This window comes from Vulpes lagopus, chromosome 8 (assembly GCF_018345385.1).
Source record: "Vulpes lagopus strain Blue_001 chromosome 8, ASM1834538v1, whole genome shotgun sequence".
Taxonomy (NCBI): domain Eukaryota; kingdom Metazoa; phylum Chordata; class Mammalia; order Carnivora; family Canidae; genus Vulpes; species Vulpes lagopus.
The window spans coordinates 116,563,071-116,589,047 of NC_054831.1; the positions used below are offsets into that span (position 1 = coordinate 116,563,071).

Consider the following 25,977-nt stretch of genomic DNA (forward strand, 5'->3'; position numbering starts at 1 on the left):
CAGTTAATAGGTATTAAGCATTGATGTAACATGTGGAACATAATAGGTAGATGCATTATGATAAAACTATTGTTTTTATTCACTCTGCTTAACCTTGCTTAACCTTTTCAGTATTTTTCTCATTTCCACCTTAAACCTGTTGTATATATTTTTAGATTCTTGATGCTATTTATAAAACAATTATAGTCTTTTGGAAAACTTGTTGTCTTGCTATTGCTCTAAGTGGAATTAAATAAAGATTGAACTCAAGGCCTCTTTTTGATTGGGTCATTCAGACATTATGACAAGACATGTTTTAAGTTTTCAATGTTAATATAATTTCAGAATTATTTCATTATTAAAATATTAAATTAGGTATGTATGTTTTGATAGTGTATTACCAGGATTGGTAAAAAACTTACCTACAATTGTAAATCTTGAATATTTTTCAGAAATCAAATAATTACTTAATCTTCACATCTACATTAAAATCCAAAATTAAATATTTCACAAATAATACCTTTGACGACAGTGATAATCTTTGCTGCCTTAACAATTGATTATAAGCCTCCATTTCTTATAAATCAGACAAATGCATTGGTGTCCTTGACAAAAGAATTAAAGAATTAAATACAAGGACTATATAAGCCAGCATAAGAACATAAAACTACTTCTTTTGAAATATTTCAAATTTGTCTTATTTCTTAAGACAAGACAATAATCCTGAATTGTTTTATAGACCAAAGAATACTACATACATGAAGGATGATAAATTAAGAGAATGAAATGAATTAGTTCTGTGATTTTAAATTTTTTATTGAAAATATTTGTGTTTAGTACAAATACAGAAGTGTCCTTTTCTATTATAGCTTGACTAGATACCTATGTTTCTTTTAGGAATCACAGTGCATTAATAACAAGTGTAGTCCCAGGGGATTATGATGGAGATTCACAAATGGATGTCCTTCTGACGTATTTTCCAAAAAATCATGCCAACAGTGATTTGGGAGCTGTTATCTTCTGGGGACAAAATCAAACATTAGGTAAATTTGTTTTAAGAGTTTTTAATACTTATCATTGGATATTAAAGGGAAAAATAAACCTGTTATTGCTAGATAAATATAAGCATTTCATATATTTAAGCATGGACATTTTAGAGTCAGGTGGTTTTGTGCATATTGTCAACTGCTCTAGTGCTAAATTATATTTAAAGAAGACTCACCTAAGAGATTTTTAGATTGAAACCTCTAAAGAAAGTTATTATAATGATGGTCTTAACTATATAATAAACACCAGTATTTTGTGCTGATGTCTATTTAAGTTAGATTTACAGTGTCTTGTTAATAGTAGTAGTTGGAATTAATTATAGATGAATCTTGAAAAGAATAAAGATATCTTACCCCAAGTGTAGATATCAAAAGTAATATAAAGTGCCTGCTGACTTATATATTTTCTTTCTACACAGATCCTAACAATATGACCGTACTCAATAGGACTTTTCAAGATGAACCACTAATTATGGAGTAAGTATGTGCTTGTTTCCCTTTGAATGAATTTAAACTTAACAACATAAGGTTTCTCATATAAAAGACTATTTTGTGAAGTAGCATTGACACTATATTCATTCGCCCTTTGACACTGACAGAGGCTTATACCCTTGATTATATGGTATTTATTTGCCATGATAGAAAAGGAAAGTGAAATTCAATATTTTGGAAAGAGGAAAAAATTTGTGTTTTTGTTTCTGCTTCAATAGCTTTGAATGTGTCCATAATGGATCTAGGTTAATGGTAGCCATGTCAGTTTTCAAATAATTAAGGTATCTATTTCAGGGTAAAACTATTGGTGTTTGATGGACAGATATGAATGGTATGAGATTTCCTCCAGAGATTTAGAAAGATGTCTATATTAAGGAGAAACTTACTTTTTTTAAAGCTCTTCTTTAGTGTTATTTATTTTTCAAAATAGACCCAAGTGCAATCCAAATTCCTGTCAGGAATTTTGGTAGTCATGTAGAGATCATTTGGGGATTATAAGCAATGTACAGACTTTTTCTTGTTTCCATTACTGCCTTTCGTACAATTATTAAAAACAGTCATGTATCAGTAGGTCAGTGAACATTAGAAGTCTGAACTATAAACCTGTAGATTAATCATGTTAAGGGCCTTCAGTTTGATTTCTTTCATAGTTGTGTATTTTTCATTGTTGTTGCAATATTTAATGGCCAGTACGAATTTTTACACCAACTGGGGATTACTTTTGTGGGTTATTTCTCCTAAGTCCATCTAACTACATAAGTTGGGTCTGAAATAAGTGCTGTCTTCTTGCCAGGGATGGGCAAGGTTATGCAGAAACTACAGACAACCCTAAAATTTCACAACGAAAGTTCATTTCTTGCTTACATGCGTGTCCTGTGTGGGTCAGTGGTAGGCTAAGCTCTGTGCCATCACTTAGAGGCCAGCCACATCATCTGTGGAGCAGGACCATTTGAAACACATGTTCTTCTCATGGCCACCACAAGCTTAATGAGGGCTGGAGGGTCCAGTAATAAATATTAATAAACCCTTTGGCCTAGAAATGACACATGTCTGACACTTGGGCTGACATTTTGTTGACTACAGCAGAAACTGGTGAGCATTGTGATGGCAACTACACCTACCAAAAGTTATTTTCCTTTTAAAGCTAGAACATGACAATTTTATGAAAGAGCTACTTAATGTTTTTAATGTTTTCCTTTCAGCTTCAATGGTGATTTAATTCCTGATGTATTTGGTATTACAAATGAATCCAACCAGCCACAGATACTGTTGGGAGGGTAAGTAAATATGATTATAACTATGTCATTAATTGTACTTATTGCTGCTACAGGATCTGTGTGTCTATGTGAATTGATTACTTTAACCATTAGGAAAAAACCCAGCTTACTGAAAATCCTTGCTCTTAAAGATTTTTAAATGGGCATTTGGTTGACATAGAAGCTTTCTCAAATAGTTTGGGATTTGATCTGCAACTGCTCTCTAGGAAGAACCATCTTAATCCATTTATCCCTCTGGAAATTAGAAATACAGACTTTACAAGTGCCCATTTGAATTTGGTTCATTAGATGTTTTTTAGGAAAGATTTAACTTAAATAGAATGGATAACTGCAGTCTTGAATGAGTTCTCCACCTTAGTTCTCTGAGGCTTTTACTGATAAGCCCGTTCCTTCTCCCTTTTATTTGTTCAGAGAGCAATCAGTAATTGCTTGAGAATGTAAACACGCCTTCTCTGGGCTCTGGAAACTTTTCTGCATGTACTTTATGCTTGACCAGTATGTGCTAAAATTCTCTTACCATCCATTTGTGCCATGTTTCAAAAATCTATTTGGAATCTTGTGTTCAATGATATAGTTCCTCTAGACTTAAATAGAACTGGTCTCCTGATATTTATAGCACAATACTTTTCATGAGATACCTTTAGCTTGGTTAATTTATTCTTGGTCTGATAAGGCAAAAATTTAGTTCAACATTGGGCACCTGGGTGGCTCAGTTGGTTAAGTGTCCAGTTCCTGATTTCAGTGAGGTCATGATCTTGCGAGTGATGGGATCAAGACCCATATCAGGCTCTGTGCTCAGCAGGGACTCTGGTGGAAATTCTCCCTCTCCCTCTCCCTCTGCCCCTCCTCCCACCTGCATGTGTGCGAGCACACTCTGCTTCTCTCTCGCTCACTCTCCCTTTCTCTCTTGCTCTCAAATAAATAAGTGTTAAAAAATATATAGTACAGAATGAATTTACTTGTTTGACTTTCCAGCAAGTGCAAAGAAGTACCTTTATTAATCTGTCTTCTCCAGGTGTTTGAAAATCTAATGGATTTCCTTTCTGTGTTTTGGAAAAGTCATATATTTTTATATTTACCTTTTGAAATGTGATTTACAGCCCATAGATGAATAAATTGTCTAAATTTAAGGTATTATGAGAAGACACTGTCACATTTCTTATCACTTTTTCTGAAGGTTTTCAATAAATAATATGGATGTTTTGATACTAGTGATAGTGATCTTTGAGGGACTTAACTATGAATCTTGAATGAGAAACTTGTGGGTTTTTTTCCCCAATCTTTGAAAAATACCTGGAAGAGAGCCCTGCTCTAGAGACCAATTAGATGGAGATCTTGCTTTGCCTTTGTAGCCCTCCAGGGAACTGAGTGTGGGTGGGGTCGGAGGGGAAGGCACAGTTCATTCCTGCCACTGCCAAGTTCTGCTTATTTGCCTTGGGCTGGGACTACTCAGGAAACTGTCTTTTTGTTTCTTTTCTACATGTCGGGGGTACCTGGCTGACTCATTTGGAAGAAGCAACTCTTGATCTTGCAGGGCATAAGTTCAAGCACCATGTTAGGTGTAGAGATTACTTAAATAAATAAGAAGTTGCGGTGCTTAGTAGCTCAGTCAGTTGAGCAGCTGATTCTTGATTTCTGCTTAGGTCATAATCTCAGGCTCACTGGGTCATGGGGTTAAGCTCATGCTGAGCAGGGCATGGGCGTGAGATTCTCCTTCTGCCACTCCCTCTGTACCACCCCCCACCTCATGTTCACCTGCACATGTGCCCACACATGCTCTCTCTCTCACTCACTCAAATAATCCTTTTAAAAAATAAAAAATAAATAGGTAAATGAATAAAGGCATACATATGATTGAGAACGTGATGATGACTTCTGGCCTGCTCTATTTCACGAAAACGGTAACTTCCGTTTTCGTCAAAGAAATACTTGGAATAAATACCTTTCATATGTAATTTGACCTTTAGAAATTAAAACTTTTGAAATAGCTATTGTTTTTAATTCAGAAAGTAAACTTTCTAATATCTTTATGGTTTTTCTACTTAATCTACAAAAAAACTAGAGTATCATGTGATTGTGTCATAGGTTATTCATAATTTTGCATTAGATTTTTTTCTCTGATGCTTACTGAAAAACAGTACCTTTAAAAACTTATTCTGGCTACAGACATATTTTATTTTTTAGACATAATATACCAGAATATTATGTATACTGTATACCAGAGTATTCAGTATACTGGAATAGTATTCCTGGTGTTTTATTCTCATTTAAACTTTCATTTAAAGATTAAACAATAATAACTAACCATATTATAAGTAATAAATTTGTATCCAAGATTTATTCTGATGCCAGTTTAAAAAATGAAATTATATAAATTGGCAGAAAAGAATTCCTGTCAATAGCATCGTTGGGATAACTATAGCCTAGCGATAATTATGATTCCAGACAACAGAAAGCTGAATTTGTCTCAAAAGGAGCAAACATTAATGTGTTACTAAAATAAGAAAATAGGGCAGCCCGGTAGCTCAGCGGTTTAGCGCCGCCTTTGGCCCAGGGCGTGATCTTGGAGACCTGTGATCAAGTCCCACATCGGGCTCCCTGCATGGAGCCTGCTTCTCCTTCTGCCTGTGTCTCTGCCTCTCTGTCTCTCTCTCCATCTCTCATGAATAAATAAATAAAATCCTTAAAAATAAATAAATAAAATAAAATAAGGAAATATACTTAGGCTGTATCGCTTTTAGAAGTTACAGATATATGTACAGGTAAATAAGTAAAAAAGCCATCAGCAATGACATTTTAGACTATTCATGTGACCTTGATTGGCAGCCCAATCTGATTTATCAAGAAACCCAACCTACCTTTTGCAACTTAAATGTGCTTTATGGTCATGGCAGACCCAAGATTATCTTAAATTTAATTAAATTTTACCAACATCTTAATTTTATGGGAAATTTGCAATGATCTTTAAATAGAATACTGAATGCTCCCATAGGATTGTGCTGAAAAGCCCAGCTGTAACCTGGTCTAGTGCAGACATGGAAATAGGAGATTTCCCACAAGTGAAATTAGCATGACTGATTTGGCTAAAGATACACATACATAGTCAGTCTAAGCAGGCAATGGTAATAGGCAGAAGGATCCTTTTTAATTGATAATGTGGGGGCTATCTAACAAGGACAGGAAGGATGCTAAATCTACTTAGATGCCAGCGATAATTGAACTATATTAAATGATCAAAGGTGATGCTTCAGTTTGTCTCAACCTGACTTTATAATGACTTGAAATAATGTAATTGTGTGCCATATTACTTAGAAATAACACCTAGCCATTAAGTATTAGAGCAGCTTTCACAGTGATGTGAGGTTATCATTAATGAGCATTTTCTTTAAAAGGGAATTTGAAACTGATGTTGCATAAGCATTCAGAATATTTAGTATTGAAATGAAAACATTTGTACCTGCAATTTTAATCAAAGCCAAATATAACATTGGTCTGTTCAAATTTCTGTGACTCATATACTGAGTTCAAACACATTTCTGGGTCAGGCCCAAGTTGTATACTTGGGAATATTAATGTAGATGTGTCATAGATAACTGCTGCTTTGCCATGTACTTTGTTCACTTCACAAGTGATTGCATAAAATTTTTGAATGAATATTAATATCACAGAAAGCAGCCATTTTTAACTATTAGTTATAAGGATGGATCTTTTTCTCCACTGCCAGCAAAAAACTGTATCTTCTATCTAAATATAGTTAGCCACTCTCAATCCAAGAGATGTAAATCCCTATTTTTCTACATAATGCCCTCTTTTCTCACTTTATACCAATGACTGATTTATTTAATCACGCTTCATTTTTACTGCTTATTTTATTGGTTTGCTGATGCATTACAGAAAATACTGCAAATATTGGTCTTAAATAATCTGATATTATGTCACTTAAATCTGTTGTTTAGAAAAAACACAAAAATTGGGATCCCTGGGTGGCGCAGCGGTTTGGCGCCTGCCTTTGGCCCAGGGCGCGATCCTGGCGACTCGGGATCGAGTCCCACGTCAGGCTCCCGGTGCATGGAGCCTGCTTCTCCCTCTGCCTGTGTCTCTGCCCCTCTCTCTCTCTGTGACTATCATAAATAAATTTAAAAAATTTTTTATTTATTTTATTTATTTATTTATTTTTTAAATTTATTTATGATAGTCACACAGAGAGAGAGAGAGAGAGAGAGGCAGAGACACAGGCAGAAGGAGAAGCAGGCTCCATGCACCTGGGAGCCTGACGTGGGACTCGATCCCGAGTCTCCAGGATCGCGCCCTGGGCCAAAGGCAGGCGCCAAACCGCTGCGCCACCCAGGGATCCCAAATTAAAAAAAAAAAAAGAAAGAAAGAAAAAACACAAAAATTAATGATTTATAACACAAAAGGAACCAAATAATTATCACAGCAGCTTTTAACTTTGTAATCATTCATAATCTTAACAAAACAGGTAGCTTGAGATGATTCATATTTTCTGATATAAAAATACTAGCATTCCCCTAACAGCCTTCTCCCCTCTCACTTTTATACACGGTTTATATTTGGAACATTGTTGTTTAAAGGAATCTATTAGAACTTGAGGAATTAATTTTTATTAGTATTTCCATAGAAACAGTGCAACAGTTTTCTAACTTTTCTATTTTCCTAAAGAAATATTCCTGTTGGAGATAAATTCTTTTGTTTTTCTATTGTTTCTTATCTAAACCTTTTCTTTTCAAAACTAAGCCACAGAAATAGTGAAAAGCTTTAACAGATGACAAAATCGAATATGATATGATTATTTCAAATGGCATGTTACTCAAGGATCTCTAATTTGATTTTCTGGATTTCCACCAGGAACTTTTGAAGGGTCATATGATCCACATTCCCTGGTAATTGATCATACTGCTTTGTTTCAGGTATTGTCTGGCAGTATTGTTTGTAAGTGAATTTTTGTTTGTAAGTAAATGATGTAAGATGTTATCCTTAAAATTTAGTCACTTTGCCTTTAGTTAAATATTACAATTTTTAGCTATTCTTTGTAGTAATCATGTGGAAGGAGATCAGCTTTTTTAAGAAAAGCATAGTTTTATAGTTTCTGTGTAAAGAAATTTGATAGTAACATTTCATCATGAATATTGATGATTTAAAATGTCTTGGATTCAGCCTATTCCTATTAGCATATGTCAAGTTTTTGTTTCCTTCTTTGAGGGTAAACTATTTTTTACATCATTACTATTTGCATATGTACTGAAGAAAGTCTATTTTAAACGAAGCATAGTATACACTGAACTGTACATTTAAAAATGATGGAGATGGTAACTTTGGTGTTATATGTATCTTATAAAAGTAAACATAATTGGAAAAAGAAAATCATAGAGAAGCTGTGTTTACAGCACACCAAGCAAGATCAGTATATATTATTTCAATTTAAGGTAAAATGATTCAAAATAGTTTATAATAGTTTGTAATTTGAAAAATACAGGTTAAATCTCTTTCATTAGATTTCTATTACTTTTTTTTTAACGCATTTGCTATTGAAAATGCCATACAAGTACTTGATATTTACCAGTCTGGACGCCTAAGCTCTAAGCTGCAGTTCTTGGGTTCCACAGTGGTCCTGAGTTAGATAGTCCAGCTATGAGGGCCTGTGCTTCTCTTAAGTTGTACTTGCCTGCTCTAGGAACTAGAGCACATCTCCCAGGTATAATATTACAATGCACACTCAATGGAGATAGGAATACTGGGACAAAATAAGGATATGGTGGAAAGAAATCTCCACATTTTCTTCTGTGAACATAAGATGTTATTTCTGTGAAGTCCTTAAGATTTATGTGCTCCATTCCACACCTTTGAGTTCTTAGAGACACCCATAGTGAGTGTATGACTCATCAGGTATCACCAGGGTAATATGTCCTCCAGTGATGCTTTTCTTCGTCCCTAGATCCCCCCCTAGGTTCTCCCCTAGATCTTGCTCCTCACTGTGCCCCTCCAAAAGAGGCATACCATGGAGTTGCACAGCTTATCTGTGTTTTTTTTAAGTATATATATATATATATATATTTTTTTTTTAAGATTTTATTTTTTATTTGTGAGAGACACAGAGAGAGAAGCAGAGACATAGGCAGAGGGAGAAGCGGGCTCCTCTCAGGGACCCGGATGTGGGACTCGATCCCCAGACCCAGGATCATGCCCTGAGCCAAAGGCAGATGCTCAACCACTGAGCCACCCAGGTGTCCCTCTTTTCTGTGTTCTGTGAGGCTTAGGGTTGGATGGAGAGAGAAGAGAAGAAATAATATCTTAAACAAAGCTGGTTTTTTAATTATCTACTGAGTAACTCTGGAGCTTGGCACGTTATATTACTTGTCTTATATTTTTTCTCACAACAGATAGCTCATGTGGCTAAAGAGGCTCTCGGAAGGAGGTTGCTTAGAGAGGCTAATTCAAAGGTGAAGTGACCACTACAAGCTCGGGATTCAGAAATAAATGGTAGATCTGGGATTTGAATCCTGGTCTTCCAAATTCTACAGCCTGTACTCTTGTCTTCATTTCTGTATAGCCATTACCATTCTTGTAATCACAGAGGACCTTTGGTGGTGCTGCTACATGGCTACCTTGGACTTCCTCATAGCGTAGTGGCTACTTGCCAAGAAGGTGCTTTCTAAGAGGTGTAGGTAGAAGCTGTAGATCTCTTCCAGGCCCAATCCTGGAAGTTCAACTGCATCACTTCTGTTACACTCTGTTGATCAAAACAGATCAAAGAACTAGCTAAGACTCAAGGGAACTGGAGGATTATAAGCTCTCCCTGTAGATGTGAACATGGCAGAATTGAAATGTGAAAGAGTATGTGGGATGGGAAATAATGTGGCCATCTTTGGAAACACAACACAGTATATTTGTGTTTATTTACTTTACCATGAATGAAGACCTGCCAAGGAATATGCAAACAGATCATTTAAGTAAATCACTTTCTATATCCTCAGGTTTCATAGGTACTCCTACCTAAAGTTGATGTGCCTGAGAATGTACCTGTTTTCACTATAATTTTCTCCTCCTTCATATGAGAATGCCATATCCCTTACCCTTCCTAAATTTTATTCATGTGCTTCCTGGAAAGTAAAAACCCAATGGCACCAAACATAGATATACTACACTATTTCCAATATTTCTGTTTCTTAATACCCATGTCTCTTAAGATGAAGGCTGACTGCAAAAGGGAACATTTTGATCCACAGTGAGATATTCTGAATTCAGATGTGGTAGAGTAGGATTGTGAGAGTGTGAGAGTAATGACAGTTTTGTTTTAATGACTTTGCCTCTTCCATTCCCTGACTGTTGTCAATGATCTGTTAACTGTTGAGAGAGGGCCCTGCGAGAATAAAGCAAAAAGCATCCATAACAAACACCCTATCCCAGTAAGCAGACCTTTCAGCTTTTCTTAGTACTCTATCCCTAGGAAACAACATTAACTGGAAAGAAGGCACCTTTCATCCCAATGTAGTTTTGGATGATGACAATGATTGTTATATATGTGACTAGAATGTTCTCTAGGACTACCAAACCTACAAATAAAACTTTTACATAATTTCCTTCATATTCGATATGTATTTTTCTATCCTATAGCTGAAAACTATTTTATCACATCATACCAAAAAAATTCCATTTCAAGTCAAGGATTTTATTATGTATTATGGAATATTTGTTTTCTTTCTCTTATTAATAAAAAATAAATTTAGTGCTGGCTCCTAAGCCAGATGATTTTTTTATAGTATATGCCTTTCTCATTTATTACAGTCATAGGAAAAGTTTGTTCTGTGTAAAGAAATGTAAAACAAGTGTTCTCATTTTTATATACCCTTTAAAAAAATGTTTATACTCTATTTTTAGAAAAATATTTTTTTTCCAAAAACCAGATAGCAGAGGTCAATATTCATGCACATTTAATGAAGAACTATTATACTTTATCATGTTTCTTGTATTATAAATTATTTTAGCTATATTGCATTGCTATAAGTTAACTGATAAACAGCATTTTGCTTTACTACCTTCTTTTTATAACCTATTTTATAAAAATAAGTAAATCAATTTTATAAGAACTATGTTATTTTAATCTTGACTGCTTTTAGTAATCTATTCCACAATATATATTCTACAATTTTCTCAACAGTTTTTATACTATTTTTTGAAAGACACATTAATGCATATATTTGAATTGAGAAACTTAAGTCAAACTTTGACAGAAAATGACATTCATTTGGAAATTGGTTTGACAAAAAGAACTGGCTGGCTTTGCTAATTGGATTATATGGCAGACATTTTTCATACATTGAGTTAAATCAGCAGCTCTAATATTTTTTACTTTTATTTTTAAAAAATATAAAGGTATGCAAAGGTACATAGAATGAGACATTTAAATTCCATATAACGTACTTGTCCACTCTTACCAGTCTTATTTCTTTCACATCTTCCCCTCATTTTTCTCTTCTGGCCCACACCCAATATATTTTTAATCTATATTTCAATACGTGTTTCTAAAATACTTCTAATAAAGATTTTAAAAATACATAACCATGATATATTTATCATGATGTATTTATCATACATATATTAGATATATTTATCTAAATATCTAAGAATCATTTCCAGGGAGATTTTAATTTAAATATATGAACAAGATTTCTTAGCATTTTTACCTATAAAGACGGAGGCCATGAATAGACTTTTTGCTGAATCCTGTCTCATTCTGGCAATGTCATGATGTTAGGAGGAAAAATAATATATTTTAAAGCTCTGGTCATTACTTCAAAAAATGCATTTCAATAAAATTTAAATTCCATTTTAATAAATTATCAAACTATGTGTCTTCATCAGTTGTACACTAAGAGTTAAAATAATGCAACTTCAGGCCTGAGCGCAGACCCGGGGTCATGGGATTGAGTTCCGCATCGGGCTCCTTGTGAGGAGCCTGATTCTCCTTCTGCCTATGTCTCTGCCTCTCTGTTTCTCATGAATAAATGAAATCTTTAAAAATAATAATAAAATAAAATAATGCAACTTCAAAGAGATTTATTTTAATATTTGAATATATAAACAAAACCAACTTAAATGCTGTTTATTTTTTATTTATTTATTTATTTTAAAGATTTACTTATTTATTCATTCAGAGAGAGCAAAGAGAGAGGCAGAGACACAGGCAGAGGGAGAAGCAGGCTCCATGCAGGAAGCCCGATGTGGGACTCGATCCTGGGTCTCCAGGATCACACCCCAGGCTGCAGGCGGCGCCAAACCGCTGCACCACCGGGGCTGCCCAAATGCTAAATTTAATTCATGTATCAATTTGTAGACATACATTTCTTGGAGACATATGATAGAGTGACCACTACAACCACTAAACAAATTTCAGATGTAAAAACATTTTTTTAAATTTTTTTATTTATTTATGATAGTCACACAGAGAGAGAGAGAGAGAGAGGCAGAGACACAGGCAGAGAGAGAAGCAGGCTCCATGCACCGGGAGCCCGACGTGGGATTCGATCCGGGGTCTCCAGGATCGCGCCCTGGGCCAAAGGCAGGCACTAAACCACTGCGCCACCCAGGGATCCCCATTTTTTTTAAAGATTTTATTTATTTATTCATGAGAAACAGAGAGAGAGAGAGAGGTAAAGACACAGGCAGAGGGAGAAGCAGGCTCCAAGCAGGGAGCCCGATGTGGGACTTGATCCCAGGTCTCCAGGATCACACCCTGGGCTGAAGGCGACACTAAACCGCTGAGCCACCCGGGCTGCCTTTTTTTTTTTTTTTTTTTTAAGATTTTATTTATTTATTCATGAGAGACACAGAGAGAGAGAGAGAGGCAGAGAAACAGGCAGAGGGAAAAGCAGGCTCCAAGCAGGGAGCCCGGTAAAAACATTTTATATCAAGATAAAGTTCTGTAAGAAAAATGGAATATAAGTACAAGGTGGGTAAAAAGGGAAAGATGTTTAATTAGAGAAGACCTTATTCATGCCTATCTTTAAGTCTACTAGAGTTAATATACAGTGTTTTAGTAGTTTCAGGTGTACAATATAATCATTAGATAATTCTATACCTTACTCTGTGCTCATCAAGATAAGTGTAATCCCTTTAACCTACTTTACCCATCCCCTACCCACCTGCCCTCTGGTAATCGTCAGTTCTCCATACTTAAGAGTCTGGGTTTTTTTTGGTTTATCACCTTTTACTTTCCTTTGTTTTTTGATTTCTTTCTTACATTCCACATATGAATAAAGTCATGGTATTTGTCTTTCTCTGATTTATTTTGCTTAACGTTATACTTGATTCACCCATATTGATGCAATATGCAATTTGCATATTGCAAAATGCAATTTCATTCTTTTTTTAAAGCTGAATAAACAGGTCTCACATTTAGGCCCTCAATCCATTTAAGATTATTTTTGTGTATGATGTAAGTGGTACAGTTTCATTTTTTTGCATGTAATTATCAGTTTTCCCAGAACCATTTGTTGAAGAGACTCTTTTTTCCATTGGATATTATTTCCTGCACTGTCAAGGATCAATTGACCCTTTAATCATGGGCTTATTTCTAGACTTTCTATTCTGTTCTATTGATCTATGTGTCTATTTTAGTGCCACTATCATACTGTTTTGATTACTACAACTTTCTGGTATAATCTGAAATCTAGAATTGTGCTGTCTCCAGCTTTGTTTTTCTTTTTCAAGATTATTTTGGCTATTTGTGGTCTTTTGTGGTTCCATACAAACTTTAGGATTGTTCTAGTTTGTGAAAAATGCTGTTGGTATTTTGATAGGAATTGCATTAAATGTGTAGATTGGTCTGGGTAATATAGACATTATAAGAATATTGGTTCTTCTTATCCATGAACCTGGGCTGTCTTCCCATTTGTGTTGTCTTTAATTTCTTTCATCAGTGTTTAATAGTTTTCAGAGTACAGATCTTTCACCTCCTTGGTTGAGTTTAGTCCAAGGTATTTTCATTATTTTTGGTGCAATAGTAATTTGGATTGTTTTCCTAATTTCTCTTTATTAGTATATAGAAATGCAACAGATTTCTGTACATTACATTCTGTACATGCTTTATTTTGTATCCTACAACTTTACTGAATTTAATTGTCAGTTCTAGTAATTTTTGCTGGAGTCTAGGGTTTCTATATATGGTATGTCATTTGCAAATAGTGAAAATTTTACTTTTTCCCTATGAGTTTGGATGCCCTTCATTCCTTTTTTAATTTTATTTTATTGGAGTTCAGTTTGCCAACATATAGCATATCACCCAGTGCTCATTCTGTCAAGTGCCCCCTCAGTGCCCATCACCCAGTCACCCCAACCCCCCGCCGACCTCCCTTTCCACTAACCCTTGTTCGTTTCTCAGAGTTAGGAGTCTCTCATGTTCAGTCATCCTCACTGGTATTTTCACTCCTTTCCTCTTTATTCCCTTTTACTATTTTTTATATTCCCCAAATGAATGAGACCACATAATGTTTGTCCTTATCTGATTGACTTATTTCACTCAGCATAATACCCTCCAGTTCCATCCACATCAAAGCAAATGGTGGGTATTTGTCGTTTCTAATGGCTGAGTAATATTCCATTGTGTACATATGCCACATCTTCTTTATCCATTCATCTTTCAGTGGACTCTGAGACTCCTACCATAGTTTGGCTATTGTGGACATTACTGCTATAAACATTGGGGTGCAGGTGTTCTGGGGTTTCACTGCATCTGTATCTTTGGGGTAAAGCCCCAGGAGTGCAATTGCTGGGTTGTAGGGCAGATCTATTTTTAAGTCTTTGAGGAACCTCCATACAGTTTTCCAGAGTGGCTGTACCAGTTGACATTTCCAACAATGCAAAGAGTTCCCCTTTGTCCACATCCTCTCCAACATTTGTTGTTTCCTGTCTTATTTTCACCATTCTCACTGGTGTGATGTGGTATCTCATTGTGGTTTTGATTTGTGTTTCCCTGATGGCAAGTGATGCAGAACATTTACTCATATGCTTGTTGGCCATGTGTATGTCTTCCTCTGTGAAATTTCTGTTCATGTCTTCTGCCTATTTCATGACTGGATTGTTTGTTTCTTTGCTGTTGAGTTTAATAAGTTCTTTATAGATCTTGGATACTAGCCCTTTATCTGATATGTCATTTGCAAATGTCTTCTCCATTTCTGTAAGTTGTCTTTTAGTTTTGTTGACTGTTTCTTTTGCTATGTAGAAGCTTTTTATCTTGATTAAGTCCCAATAATTCATTTTTGCTTTTGTTTCCCTTGCCTTCATAGGTGTATCTTGCAAGAAGTTGCTGTGGCCAAGTTCAAAAAGGGTGTTGCCTGTGTTTTCCTCTAGGATTTTGATGGATTCTTGTCTCACATTTAGATGTTTCATACATTTTTAGTTTATCTTTGTGTATGGTGTAAGAAAATGGTCCAGTTTCATTCTTCTGCATGTGGATGTCCAATTTTCCCAGCACATTTATTGAGGAGACTGTCCTTTTTCCAGTGTATAGTCTTTCCTGCTTTGTGAAAGCAGGAAAGACTATTAGTTGACCATAGAGTTGAGGGCCCTTTTCTGGGTTCTCTATTCTGTTCCATTGATCTATGTGTCTGTTTTTGTGCCAGTACCACACTGTCTTGATGATCACAGCTTTGTAGTACAACCTGAAATCTGGCATTGTGATGCCCCCAGGCTCTGGTTTTCTTTTTAACATTCCCCTGGCTATTCAGGGTCTTTTCTGATTCCATACAAATCTTAAGATGATTTGTTCCAACTCTCTGAAGAAAGTCCACATGGTATTTTGATAGGGATTGCATTAAATGTGTAAATTGCCCTGGGTAGCATAAACATTTTCACAATACTAATTCTTCCAGTCCATGAGCATGGAATATTTTTCCATCTCTTTGCCTCTTCCTCAATTTCTTTCAGAAGTGTTCTGTAGTTTTTAGGGTATAGATCCTTTACCTCTTTTGGTTAGGTTTATTCCTAGGTATCTTATGCTTTTGGGTGCAATTGTAAATGGGATTGACACCTTAATTTCTCTTTCTTCAGTCTCATTGTTAGTGTATAGAAATGCCATTGATTTCTGGGCATTGATTTTGTATCCTGCCACACTGCCGAATTGCTGTATGAGTTCTGGCAATCTTGGGGTGGAGTCTTTTGGGTTTTCTATGTACAGTATCATATCATCTGTGAAGAGGAGAGTTTGACTTCTTCTTTGCCAATTTGAATGCCTTTTATTTCTTTTTGTTGCCTGATTGCTGAGTCTGGGACTTCTAGTACTATGTTGAATAGTAGTGGTGAGAGTGGACATTCCTGTCGTGTTCTGACCTTAGGAGAAAGGCTCCCAGTGTTTCCCCATTGAGAATGATATTTGCTGTGGGCTTTTCGTACACGGCTTTTAAGATGCTGAGAATGTTCCCTCTATCCCTACACTCTCAAGAGTTTTGATCAGGAATGGATGCTGTATTTTGTCAAATGTTTTCTCTGCATCTATTGAGAGGATCACATGGTTCTTGTTTTTTCTCTTGTTGATATGTTCTATCACATTGATTGTGTTACAAGTGTTGAACCAGCCTTGCACCCCAGGGATAAATTCCACTTGGTCATGGTGAATAATCTTAATGTACTGTTGGATCCTTTTGGCTAGTATCTTGTTGAGAATTTTTGCATCTGTGTTCATCAGGGATATTGGTCTATAGTTCTCCTTTTTGGTGGGGTCTTTGTCTGGTTCTGGAATTAAGGTGACACTGGCCTCATAAAACGAGTTTGGAAGTATTCCATCTCTTTCTATCTTTCTGAACAGTTTTAGTAGAATAGGTATTGTTTCTTCTATAAACGTTTGATAGAATTCCCCTGGGAAGCCATCTGGCCCTGGACTTTTGTGTCTTGGGAGGTTTTTGATGACTGCTTCAATTTCCTCCCTGGTTATTGGCCTGTTCAGGTTTCTGTTTCTTCCTGTTCCAGTTTTGGTAGTTTGTGGTATTCCAGACATGCATCCATTTCTTCTAGATTGCCCAATTTATTGGCATATAGCTGCTCATAATACATTTTTAAATCATTTGTATTTCCTTGGTATTGGTTGTGATCTCTCCTTTTTCATTTGTAATTTTATTAATTTGAGTCTTTTTTCTTTTGTTTTTAATAAGGCTGGCTAATGGTTTATCTATCTTATTAATTCTTTCAGAGAACCAACTCCTGGTTTTTTTTATCTGTTCCACAGTTCTTCTGGTCTCTATTTCATTGAGTTCTGCTTGAATCTTTATTAACTCTCTTCTTCTGATGGGTGTAGGTTTTATTTGTCTGTACTTTCTCCAGTTCCTTTAGGTAAAAGGTTAGGTTTTGTATTTGAGTTCTTTCCAGTTTTTTGATGGATGCTTGTATTGTGATGTATTTCCCCCTCAGGCCTGTTTTTGCTGTGTCCCAAAGATTTTGAACGGTTGTATCTTCATTCTCCATGAATCTTTAGTTTCCATGAATCTCTTTAATTGTTCCTTAATTTCCTGGTTGACCCTTTCATCTTTTAGCAGGATGGTCTTTAACCTCCACGTGTTTGAGTTTCTTCAAATTTCTTCTTGGGATTGAGTTCTAGTTTCAAAGTATTATGGTCTAAAAATATGCAGAGGATGATCCCAATCTTTTGGCATCTGTTAAGACCTGATTTGTGACCCAGTATGGTCTATTCTGGAGAAAGTTCCATGTGTACTTGAAAACAATGTGTATTTAGCTGCATTTGGATGTAAAGTTCTGTAAATATTTGTGAAATCCATCTGGTCCAGTGTATCATTTAAAACTCTCGTTTCTTTGGAGATGTTGTCCTTAGAAGATCTGTCATTTACAGAAAGCGCTGTGTTAAAGTCTCCCAGTATTAGGGTATTATTATCTAAGTATGTCTTAACTTTGGTTATTAATTGATTGATATACTTGGCAGCTCTCACATTAGGGGCATAAATATTCATGATTGTTAGGTCCTTTTGTTGGATAGACCCTTTTACGTATGATATAGTGTCCCTCTTCATCTCTTACTACAGTCTTTGGGATAAAGTTTAATTTATCTGATATGATGATTGCTACTTCTGCTTCTTTTGAGGACCATTTGAATGGTAAATGGTTCTCCAACTGGATGCCCTTTTTTCCTATATGTGGTTTGATTGCTGTGGTGAAGACATCTAGTAGTATTTTGAATAAAGTGGTGAGAGTAGACATCCTTGTCTTATTCCTGACCACAGGGGAAAAGCTCTGTTTCTTTTTACCATTGAATATGATGTTGGCTGTGGGTTTTCCATATATGGTCTTTATTATGTTAAGCTATGTTTCCTCTAAACCTCCTTTGTTGAGGGATTTTATCATGAATGAATGCTGTACATTGTCAAATGCTTTCTCTTCATTTATTGAAATGATCGTATGGTTTTTATCCTTTCTCTTTTTTTGTTTTAAGATTTTATTTATTTGAGAGAGAGAGAGCATAAGTAGGAGGAGGAGTAGAGGGAGAAGGAGAGGGACAAACAGACTCCCCACTCTAAGTATGGAGCCCTATTAAGAGCTTGATCCCAGAACCCTGAGATCATGACCTGAGTTGCAAGTCAGATATATAACTGACTGAACCACCCAGGCACCTCTATCCTTTCTCTTATTAATGCAACATATCACTTTGATTTATGAATATTGAGCCACCCTTGCATCCCAGGAAAAATCACAGTTGATTGTGGTGAATGATTTTTTTAATATGTTCTTTGATTCAGTGTGTTAATAATTTGTTGAGGATTTTTGCATGTGTATTCAACAGAGATATTGGCCTGTAGTTCTTTCTCTTTTTTTACATTTTTATTTAAATTCCAGTTAATTTACGTATTGTGTAATACTAGTTTCAGGTGTGCAGTATAGTGATACAGCATTTCCATACATCACCTAGTGCTCATCACAACTGTACTCCTTATTTGCTATTTAACCCATCCCCTCAACCACATACCTCTTGGTAACCATCAGTTTTTTGTTTTTGTTTTTTTAGGTTTTATTTATTTATTCATGAGAGACACACAGAGAAAGGCAGAGACATAGGCGGAAGGAGAAGCAGGCTCCCTTTGGGGAGCCCAATAAGGGACTTGATCCCAGGACCCTGGGATCTCGCTCTGAGCCAAAGGCAGATGCTCAACCACTGAGCCACCCAGGCATCCCCTCAGTTTGTTTTCTATACTTAAGAGTCTGTTTCTTGGTTTGCCTCCTTTTTTCCCCTTTGCCGATTTGTTTTGTTTCTTAAATGCCACTTATGATTGAAATCATAATGGTATTTGTGTTTTCTCTCGTCTTCTCTCCATGTTGTTGCAAATGGCAAGATTTCATTCTTCTTTATAGAGGAGAGACATTCCATTGTATATATTTACCATATATTCTTTATCCATTAATCATCAGTCGGCATTTGGGTTGGTTCCATAATTTGCTATTGTAGGTAATGCTGCTATAAACATCAGAGTGTGTGTATCCCTTTGAATTAATATTTTTGTATACTTTGGGTAAATATTTAGTTGTGCAATTGCTGGATCATGGAATGCTTCTATTTTTAACTTTTTGAGGATCTTCCATAGTGTTTTCCACAATGGCTGCACCAGTTTTCACTCCCACCAACAATGCAAGAGGGTTCTTCTTTTTCCACATCTTTGTCAACGCCTGTTGTTTTTTGTGTTGTCGATTTTCGCCATTCTGACATGTAGGAGATGATATCTTATTGTGGCTTTTATTTGTGTTTCCCTGATGATCAGTGATGTGGAGCACCTTTTCCTTGTATCTGTTGGCCATCTGTATGTCTTTGGAAATATGTATATTCATGTCTTCTGGCCTTTTTCAATTATTCATTTTGGGGTGTGGAGTTGTATAACTTCTTTATATATTTTTGGATACTAACCCTTTATAGAATTGTCATTTGCAAGTATCTTCTCCCATTCAGTAGGTTGTCTTTCAGTTTTGCTGATTGTTTCCTTTGCTGGCAGAGGCTTTTTATTTTAATATAGTCCCAATAGCTTATTTTTGCTTTTGTTTCCCTTGCATCAAGAAACATCAAGAAAAATATTGCTATACCTGATGTCAAAGAAATTACTTCCTGTGCTTTCTTCTAAGATTTTTATGATTTCAGGTCTTACATTTAGGTCCCTAATCCAGTTTGAGTTTATTTTTGTGTAAGAAAGTGATCCAGTTTCATTCTTTTGCATGTTGTTGTCCAGTTTTCCCAACATCATTTGTTGAAGAAACTGTCTTTTCCCCATTGTATTTGGTTTCCTGTTTTGTTGAAGGTTAATTGACCATACAGTTGTGCACTCATTTCTATGTTTTCTATTCTGTTCTACTGATCTATGTGTCTGTTTTTGTGCCAGTAGCTACTATTTTGATCACTACAGCTTTGTAATATAACTTGAAGTTCGGAATTGTGATGCTTCCAGCATTGTTTTTCTTTTCAAGGTTGCTTTGGCTAATCCATTGTCTTGTGTGTTTCCATCCAAATTTTAAGATTGTTCTACCTCTGTGAAAACTGTTGGTGTTTTGATAGGGATTGCATTAAATGTGTAGATTGCTTTGAGTAGTGTAGATATTTTAACAGTATTAGTGTTTCTGATTTCATGAGCATAGAATGTCTTTCCACTTCTTTGTGTTACCTTCAGTTTCTTTCATACATGTTTAACAGTTTTCAGAATATAGGTCTTTCACCTCTTTGGTACATTAGCTTTGTATCCTTCAACTTTACAATTGTGATGAGCCCTAGGTGATGTATGGAAGTGCTGTATCACTATATTGAATTTGTTTATCAGTTCTAGCAGTTTTTTGGTGGGGTTTTTCAGGTTTCCTATACATATATAGATAGTGTCATGTCACCCACAAATAGTGAAAGTTTTACTTTTTCTTTGCTGATTTGGATGTCTTCTATTTCTTTTTGTTGTTTGATTGCTGTGGCTAGGATTTCCAGTACTATGTTGAATAAAAGTGATGAGAGTGGACATCCATGTCTTGTTCCTGACTACAGAGGAAAAGCTCTCAGTTTTTCTCTATTTAAGATGATAGTAGCTGTGGTTTTTCATATAAAGCCTTTATTATGTTGAGATATGTTCCCCGTAAACCTACCTTGTCCACAATTGTAATCATGAATGAATGTTGTACTTTGTCAAATGCTCTTTCTACATCTATTGAAATAATCATATGGTTTTATCCTTTCTTTTATCGATATAATGTATCATGTTGATTGATTTTATAGATATTGAACCACACTTGCAACCCAAGAATAAATCTTACGTGATCGGGGACGTGTGGGTGGCTCAGTGGTTGAGCGTCTGCCTTTGGCTCAGGGCGTGATCCCTGTCCTGGGATCGAGTCCCACATCGGGCTCCCTGCGAGGAGCCTGCTTTGCTTCTCCCTCTGTCTATGTCTCTGCCTCTCTCTCTCTGTCTCTCATGAATAAATTAAATCTTTAAAAAAAATATCTTATATGATCATGGTGAATGATTTCTTTCCATGTACTGTTGGACTCAGTTTGTATTTTATTGAGAATTTTGGCATCTATGTTCATCAGGAATATTGGCCTCTAGCTATCTTTACTAGTGGTATCTTTTTGTTTTTTATTTATTTTTACTAGTGGTATCTTTATGGGGTTTTGGTATCAGGGTAATGCTGGGCTCATAGAATAAATTTTGCAGTTTTCTTTCCTGTTTATTTTTTTAATAGTTTGAGAAGAATAGGTATTACCTCTTTAAATGTCTGATTGATTTCATCTAAAGCCGTCTGGTCCCAGACTTTTGTTTTTTGGGATTTGATTGAATTGAGTAGTGATTCCATTTCACTGCTTGTAATCTGTTGAAATTTTCTATTTCTTCCTTATTTGGTTTTAGAAGGTTGTAGGTTTCTAGAAATTTATCCACTCCTTCTAGTATGTCCAATTTGTTGGTATATAATTATTCATTGGGATGCCTGGGTGGCTCAGCGATTGAGTGTCTATGTTCTATTGGTTTTTTTAGTTTTTATTTTGTTTATTTCTGGTCTAATCTTTATTACATTTTTTCTGCTACTGGTTTGGGGTTTTGTTTGTTCTTTTCTGAGTTCCTTTAGGTGTAAGGTTAGGTTGTATATTTTTCTTGCTCTTGAGGTAGGTCCATTTTGCTATAAACTTATTCTTAGAGAATCTTTGCTGTATCATGCAGATTTTAGAGCATTGTGTTTTCATTTTCATTTGTCTCTATGTATTTGGGGGGTGAGGGGAAGGAACAGAGGGAGAGGAGAGAGAGAATCTTAAGCAGGCTCCACACCCAGCATGGAGCCCGATACTGGGCTCAATCTCATAACCCTAAGATCATGACCTGAGCTGAAATCAACTCAAGCATTCTGTCTCCATGTTTTTTTTTATTTTCTCTTTGAGTTTTTGGTTGACCAATCCATTATTAGAAGCATGTTATTTAACCTTCATGTATTTGTGCTCTTTCCATATTTTTCTCTTGTGGTTGATTTCTAATTTCATAGTGTTGTGGTCAGAAAAGATCCATGGTATGACTTCTATCTTTTTCAATTTGCTAAGACTTGTTTTGTAACCTAATGTGTGATTTATTCTGGATAATGACCCATGTGCACTTGAAAACAAAATGTATTCTATTGTTTTAGGTTGGAATTTTTGAATATATCTAGTAAATCCATGTGGTCCAATGTGTCATTCAAAGCCACTGTTTTCTTGTTGATTTTCTCCTTGGGTGATCTGTCCATTGATGTAAGTAGGATGTTAAAGTCCAATACTACTATTATATTACTATCACTTAGTCCCTTTATGTTTGTTATTAACTTTTTTATGTACTTGGGTGCCCCTATGTCAGGTGCATAAATATTTACAATTACTATATTACCTTGTTGGATTGATTCTTTTATGATTATATGGTGTCTTTCTCTTGTTTCAGTCTTTGTTTTAAACTTTATTTTGTTTGCTGTAAGTATTGCTATCCTGGCTTTCTTTTTGCTTCCATATGCTTCATAAATGCTTCACCATCCCTTCACTTTCAGTTTGCATGAATCTTTAGGTCTTAAATCAGTCTCTTGTAGGCAGCAATGCACCTTGCATTTTATGCATTCTGTCACCCTATGTCTTTTGATTGGAACATTTAGTCCACTTATTTCCAAAGTAATTATTGATAGTTATGTACGTAGTTGCCATTTTATTACTTGTTTTAGTTGTTTGTAGTCAGTTCTTCTCTTGCTCTCTTTTCTCATGGTTTGTTGTCATTCTTTAGTGATATATTTAGATTCCTTTCCCTTTACTTTTTTTATATCTGCTACTGGTTTTTGGTTTGTGGTTACCATTTGATTTGTATGTAACATCTTCTGCATAGAGTAGTCTATGTTAAGTTGATGATCACTTAAGTTTGAACCCTTTCTTTGCTACTCTCCTCCACCTCCCCAGATATATAGTGTTATACTTTACATCCTTTTATTTTGTGAATCCCTTGACTGATTTTTACAATATACTTATTTTTCTGCTCTCAGGCTTCCTACTTTTCATGCTATTCTTATGTTCTGCCATTTTCACACAGAGTCTCCTTTAAGATTTATTATGGGACTTCTTTAGTGGTCATGAATTCCTTTAACTTTTATTTGTCTCAGAACTCTTTATGTCTCCTTCTATTCTAAATGATAGCCTTGCTGAATATTCTTTCTTTCAGCACTTTGACTATATCCTGCCACTCAATCTGGCCTCCAGAGTTCCTGTTGAAAATCAGCTGATAGCCTTTTGGGGTTTCCTTTGTTTGTATCTGTTTTCTCTTTCTGCTTATAAAATCCTCCCTCTGTCACTACTTTTTGCCATTTTAATATTATGTATCTTGATGTGTACCTCCTTGGGTTGATTTTGTTGGGAGATCTCTGCCATCTCCTGGGTCTGGATATGTTTCCTTCCTTACGTTCAGGAAGTTTTCAGCTATTATTTATGCAAATAAAACTTCTGCCCTCTTTTCTTTCTCTTCTCCTTCTAAGATTGCTATAATGAAAATGTTAGTAAATTTGATGTTGTTGCTGAGTTCCAAAAGTCTATTCTCATTTTGTATTTTTTTCTCTCCTATTCATCTTGATTCCTTTTCATTACTGGGTCCTCAAGTTGCTAATCCATTCTTCTGCTTCCTCTAGTCAACTATTGATTCCTTCTAGTATATATTTAATTTCAGTTGCTGATTCTTCGTCTCTGATTGATTCTTGTGTATAATTTCTGTCTCATTGTTAAGGGTCTCACCAAAGTCCTCAACTCTTTCTCAAACCCAGTGAGTATCTTTATGATCATTAGTTTAAATTCACTATTGGGCATATTATTTATCTTTGTTTTGTTTTTGTCTCTTGCTGTGATTTGCCCTGGTCTTTCATTCAGGATATATTCCTCTGTCTCCTCATTCTGTCTAACTCTTTGGTCTGTTTCTGTGTACTAACAAAGTAACTACATCTCCTGCTCTTGAAAATTATGGCTTTTTGAAGAAAAGGTCATGTAGTGCCCTGCAGTGCAGTGTTACCTGTTTACCAGAACCTGGCATTTAAGGACTATCTCCTATGTGTATTGCCTGTGCCCTACTTTTGTGGCTGAGCTACTTTTGCCCTCAGTCCAGTCATCCTCAATGGCTCTCTTTGCCTGTTGTGGGCTTTATTTGGTCCCTGTCTCGCTAGTAGGCCAGTCTGAGGCCACATTGGGCTTGAGTTGAGTCAGACCAGGTGTTTGTCAGAGATGCAGTAGCACCAAACTGCAGAGACCCTGTGTCATCCTCTGAGAAACTTTGATTGGTGGGTGCAGTCTGCAGTCAGACCAGCTATCTGCTCCTAGTCCACTGCTGTGTCCATGGTCTGACTAGTGTATGTGGTTATCTTTCCCTCTCTTTGAGGCAGGAGTTACTTTGTGGTTGTTCTGGGACTTGTTGGGGCTGCTTGCATACTTGCCAGGCTTTGGCACTGTTTTGAATGTGCTCTAGCCAAGAGCATATTTGAGGCTGTGGATCCACATAGTTTGTCAGATCAGACCTGCAGTTTTTGCAAGGTTTGCAAACAGGTCTTTGCAGGAGGGAAACTGCAGTCACCATTACTAAGGCCAGCTGGTTTGGAAGGAATAGGTCCACAAAGTATGTGCGTTTCAGTGCACAGCGTTAGCAAGGTTTGTGTGGGTCCTCTGGGGGAAGGGTTTTGCTGGGGCAGGACTTGCAATATAAGCAAGTAAGTTTGGGAGTGTTGGCACTGCACTGCTTCCCGCAGATGGACATGCATGTATGCTGGGAGGCTGGCGTGGGGAGTACCACCTGCCAACCTCTTTGTTCCTAAAAAAGTCTCCCATGGAAGCCTGCCCCTCCAGCACACGCTCTGAGAAGTATGACCCTGGCACTTTTCAGACTGCTGCTTCTATGCTGTATCTCTTCAAGCTGTTTATTGTGCTCTTTCAGGGCAGTGACTCCATGTTCTCTCACCTTATGGTTCCTCCAGAGTGTGGAGCCCAGTGATTTTTAAAGTTTCAAGTTTTAAGTCGTGCCAGTTTTAAGAACTCCTGAAATTTGGTCCATTTGGTTTTCAAAGCCCAATGTTAGGGGGATTTATCTCCCTGTGAGGTTGCCTGTTGTGAGACTCTGTTTCTCTCCCTATAGTATCCCACCCTCCTGCCTGCTGGTCTGTTTAGCTCCCCACCTTTTGGCTCCCCACTTTGTCTTTCCCTTCCTGTCCTCTTAGATGTGACCTGTTCTCTATATTTAGTTTGGGAATTGGTTCTACCAATCTTTGGGTCTTTTTCCGGGTTATTTAATTACACTGTGAGTGTTATCTAGTTGTATATATAGGATGAGATGAGCTTAGGGGTCTTCCTGTTCCCCCATCTTTTCCAGCAATCTTTTTGATGCAGTTTTTGTATGGAGAATGATGGGTAAAAATTCAACATGATATTTATATTCCACTGGATATACTTTTTAATGAGTATTTTATTATAACATCTTAAGAATTCTGATAGATTTGAAAATTACATACTTTGTAGCTGTTTAAACTAATGAAAATATTTAGATTACTACTTTTTTTTTTTAGAAGTGAACTTAATGTGTTAAAGGATACATAGTTTTCAAAGATTCCTTTAGAGCCTATCTGAGCAAAAATGATTGAAGACCACTAGACTAAACTAGAGAGCTTGGAAAAGCATGCTATACCCA

General features: G+C 36.1%; 1 protein-coding gene across 1 annotated transcript in view; it reads left to right on the plus strand.

The window, feature by feature from the left end:
• The window catches only part of ITFG1 (integrin alpha FG-GAP repeat containing 1), a 286,044-nt gene that overhangs the window by 6,304 nt on the left and 253,763 nt on the right, over window positions 1-25,977 (plus strand). The window contains exons 3-5 of the mRNA XM_041766923.1: window positions 877-1,022; window positions 1,445-1,502; window positions 2,720-2,794. Of these exons, the coding sequence (XP_041622857.1) occupies window positions 877-1,022; window positions 1,445-1,502; window positions 2,720-2,794 (279 nt within the window). The remainder of the gene's footprint in view (window positions 1-876; window positions 1,023-1,444; window positions 1,503-2,719; window positions 2,795-25,977) is intronic.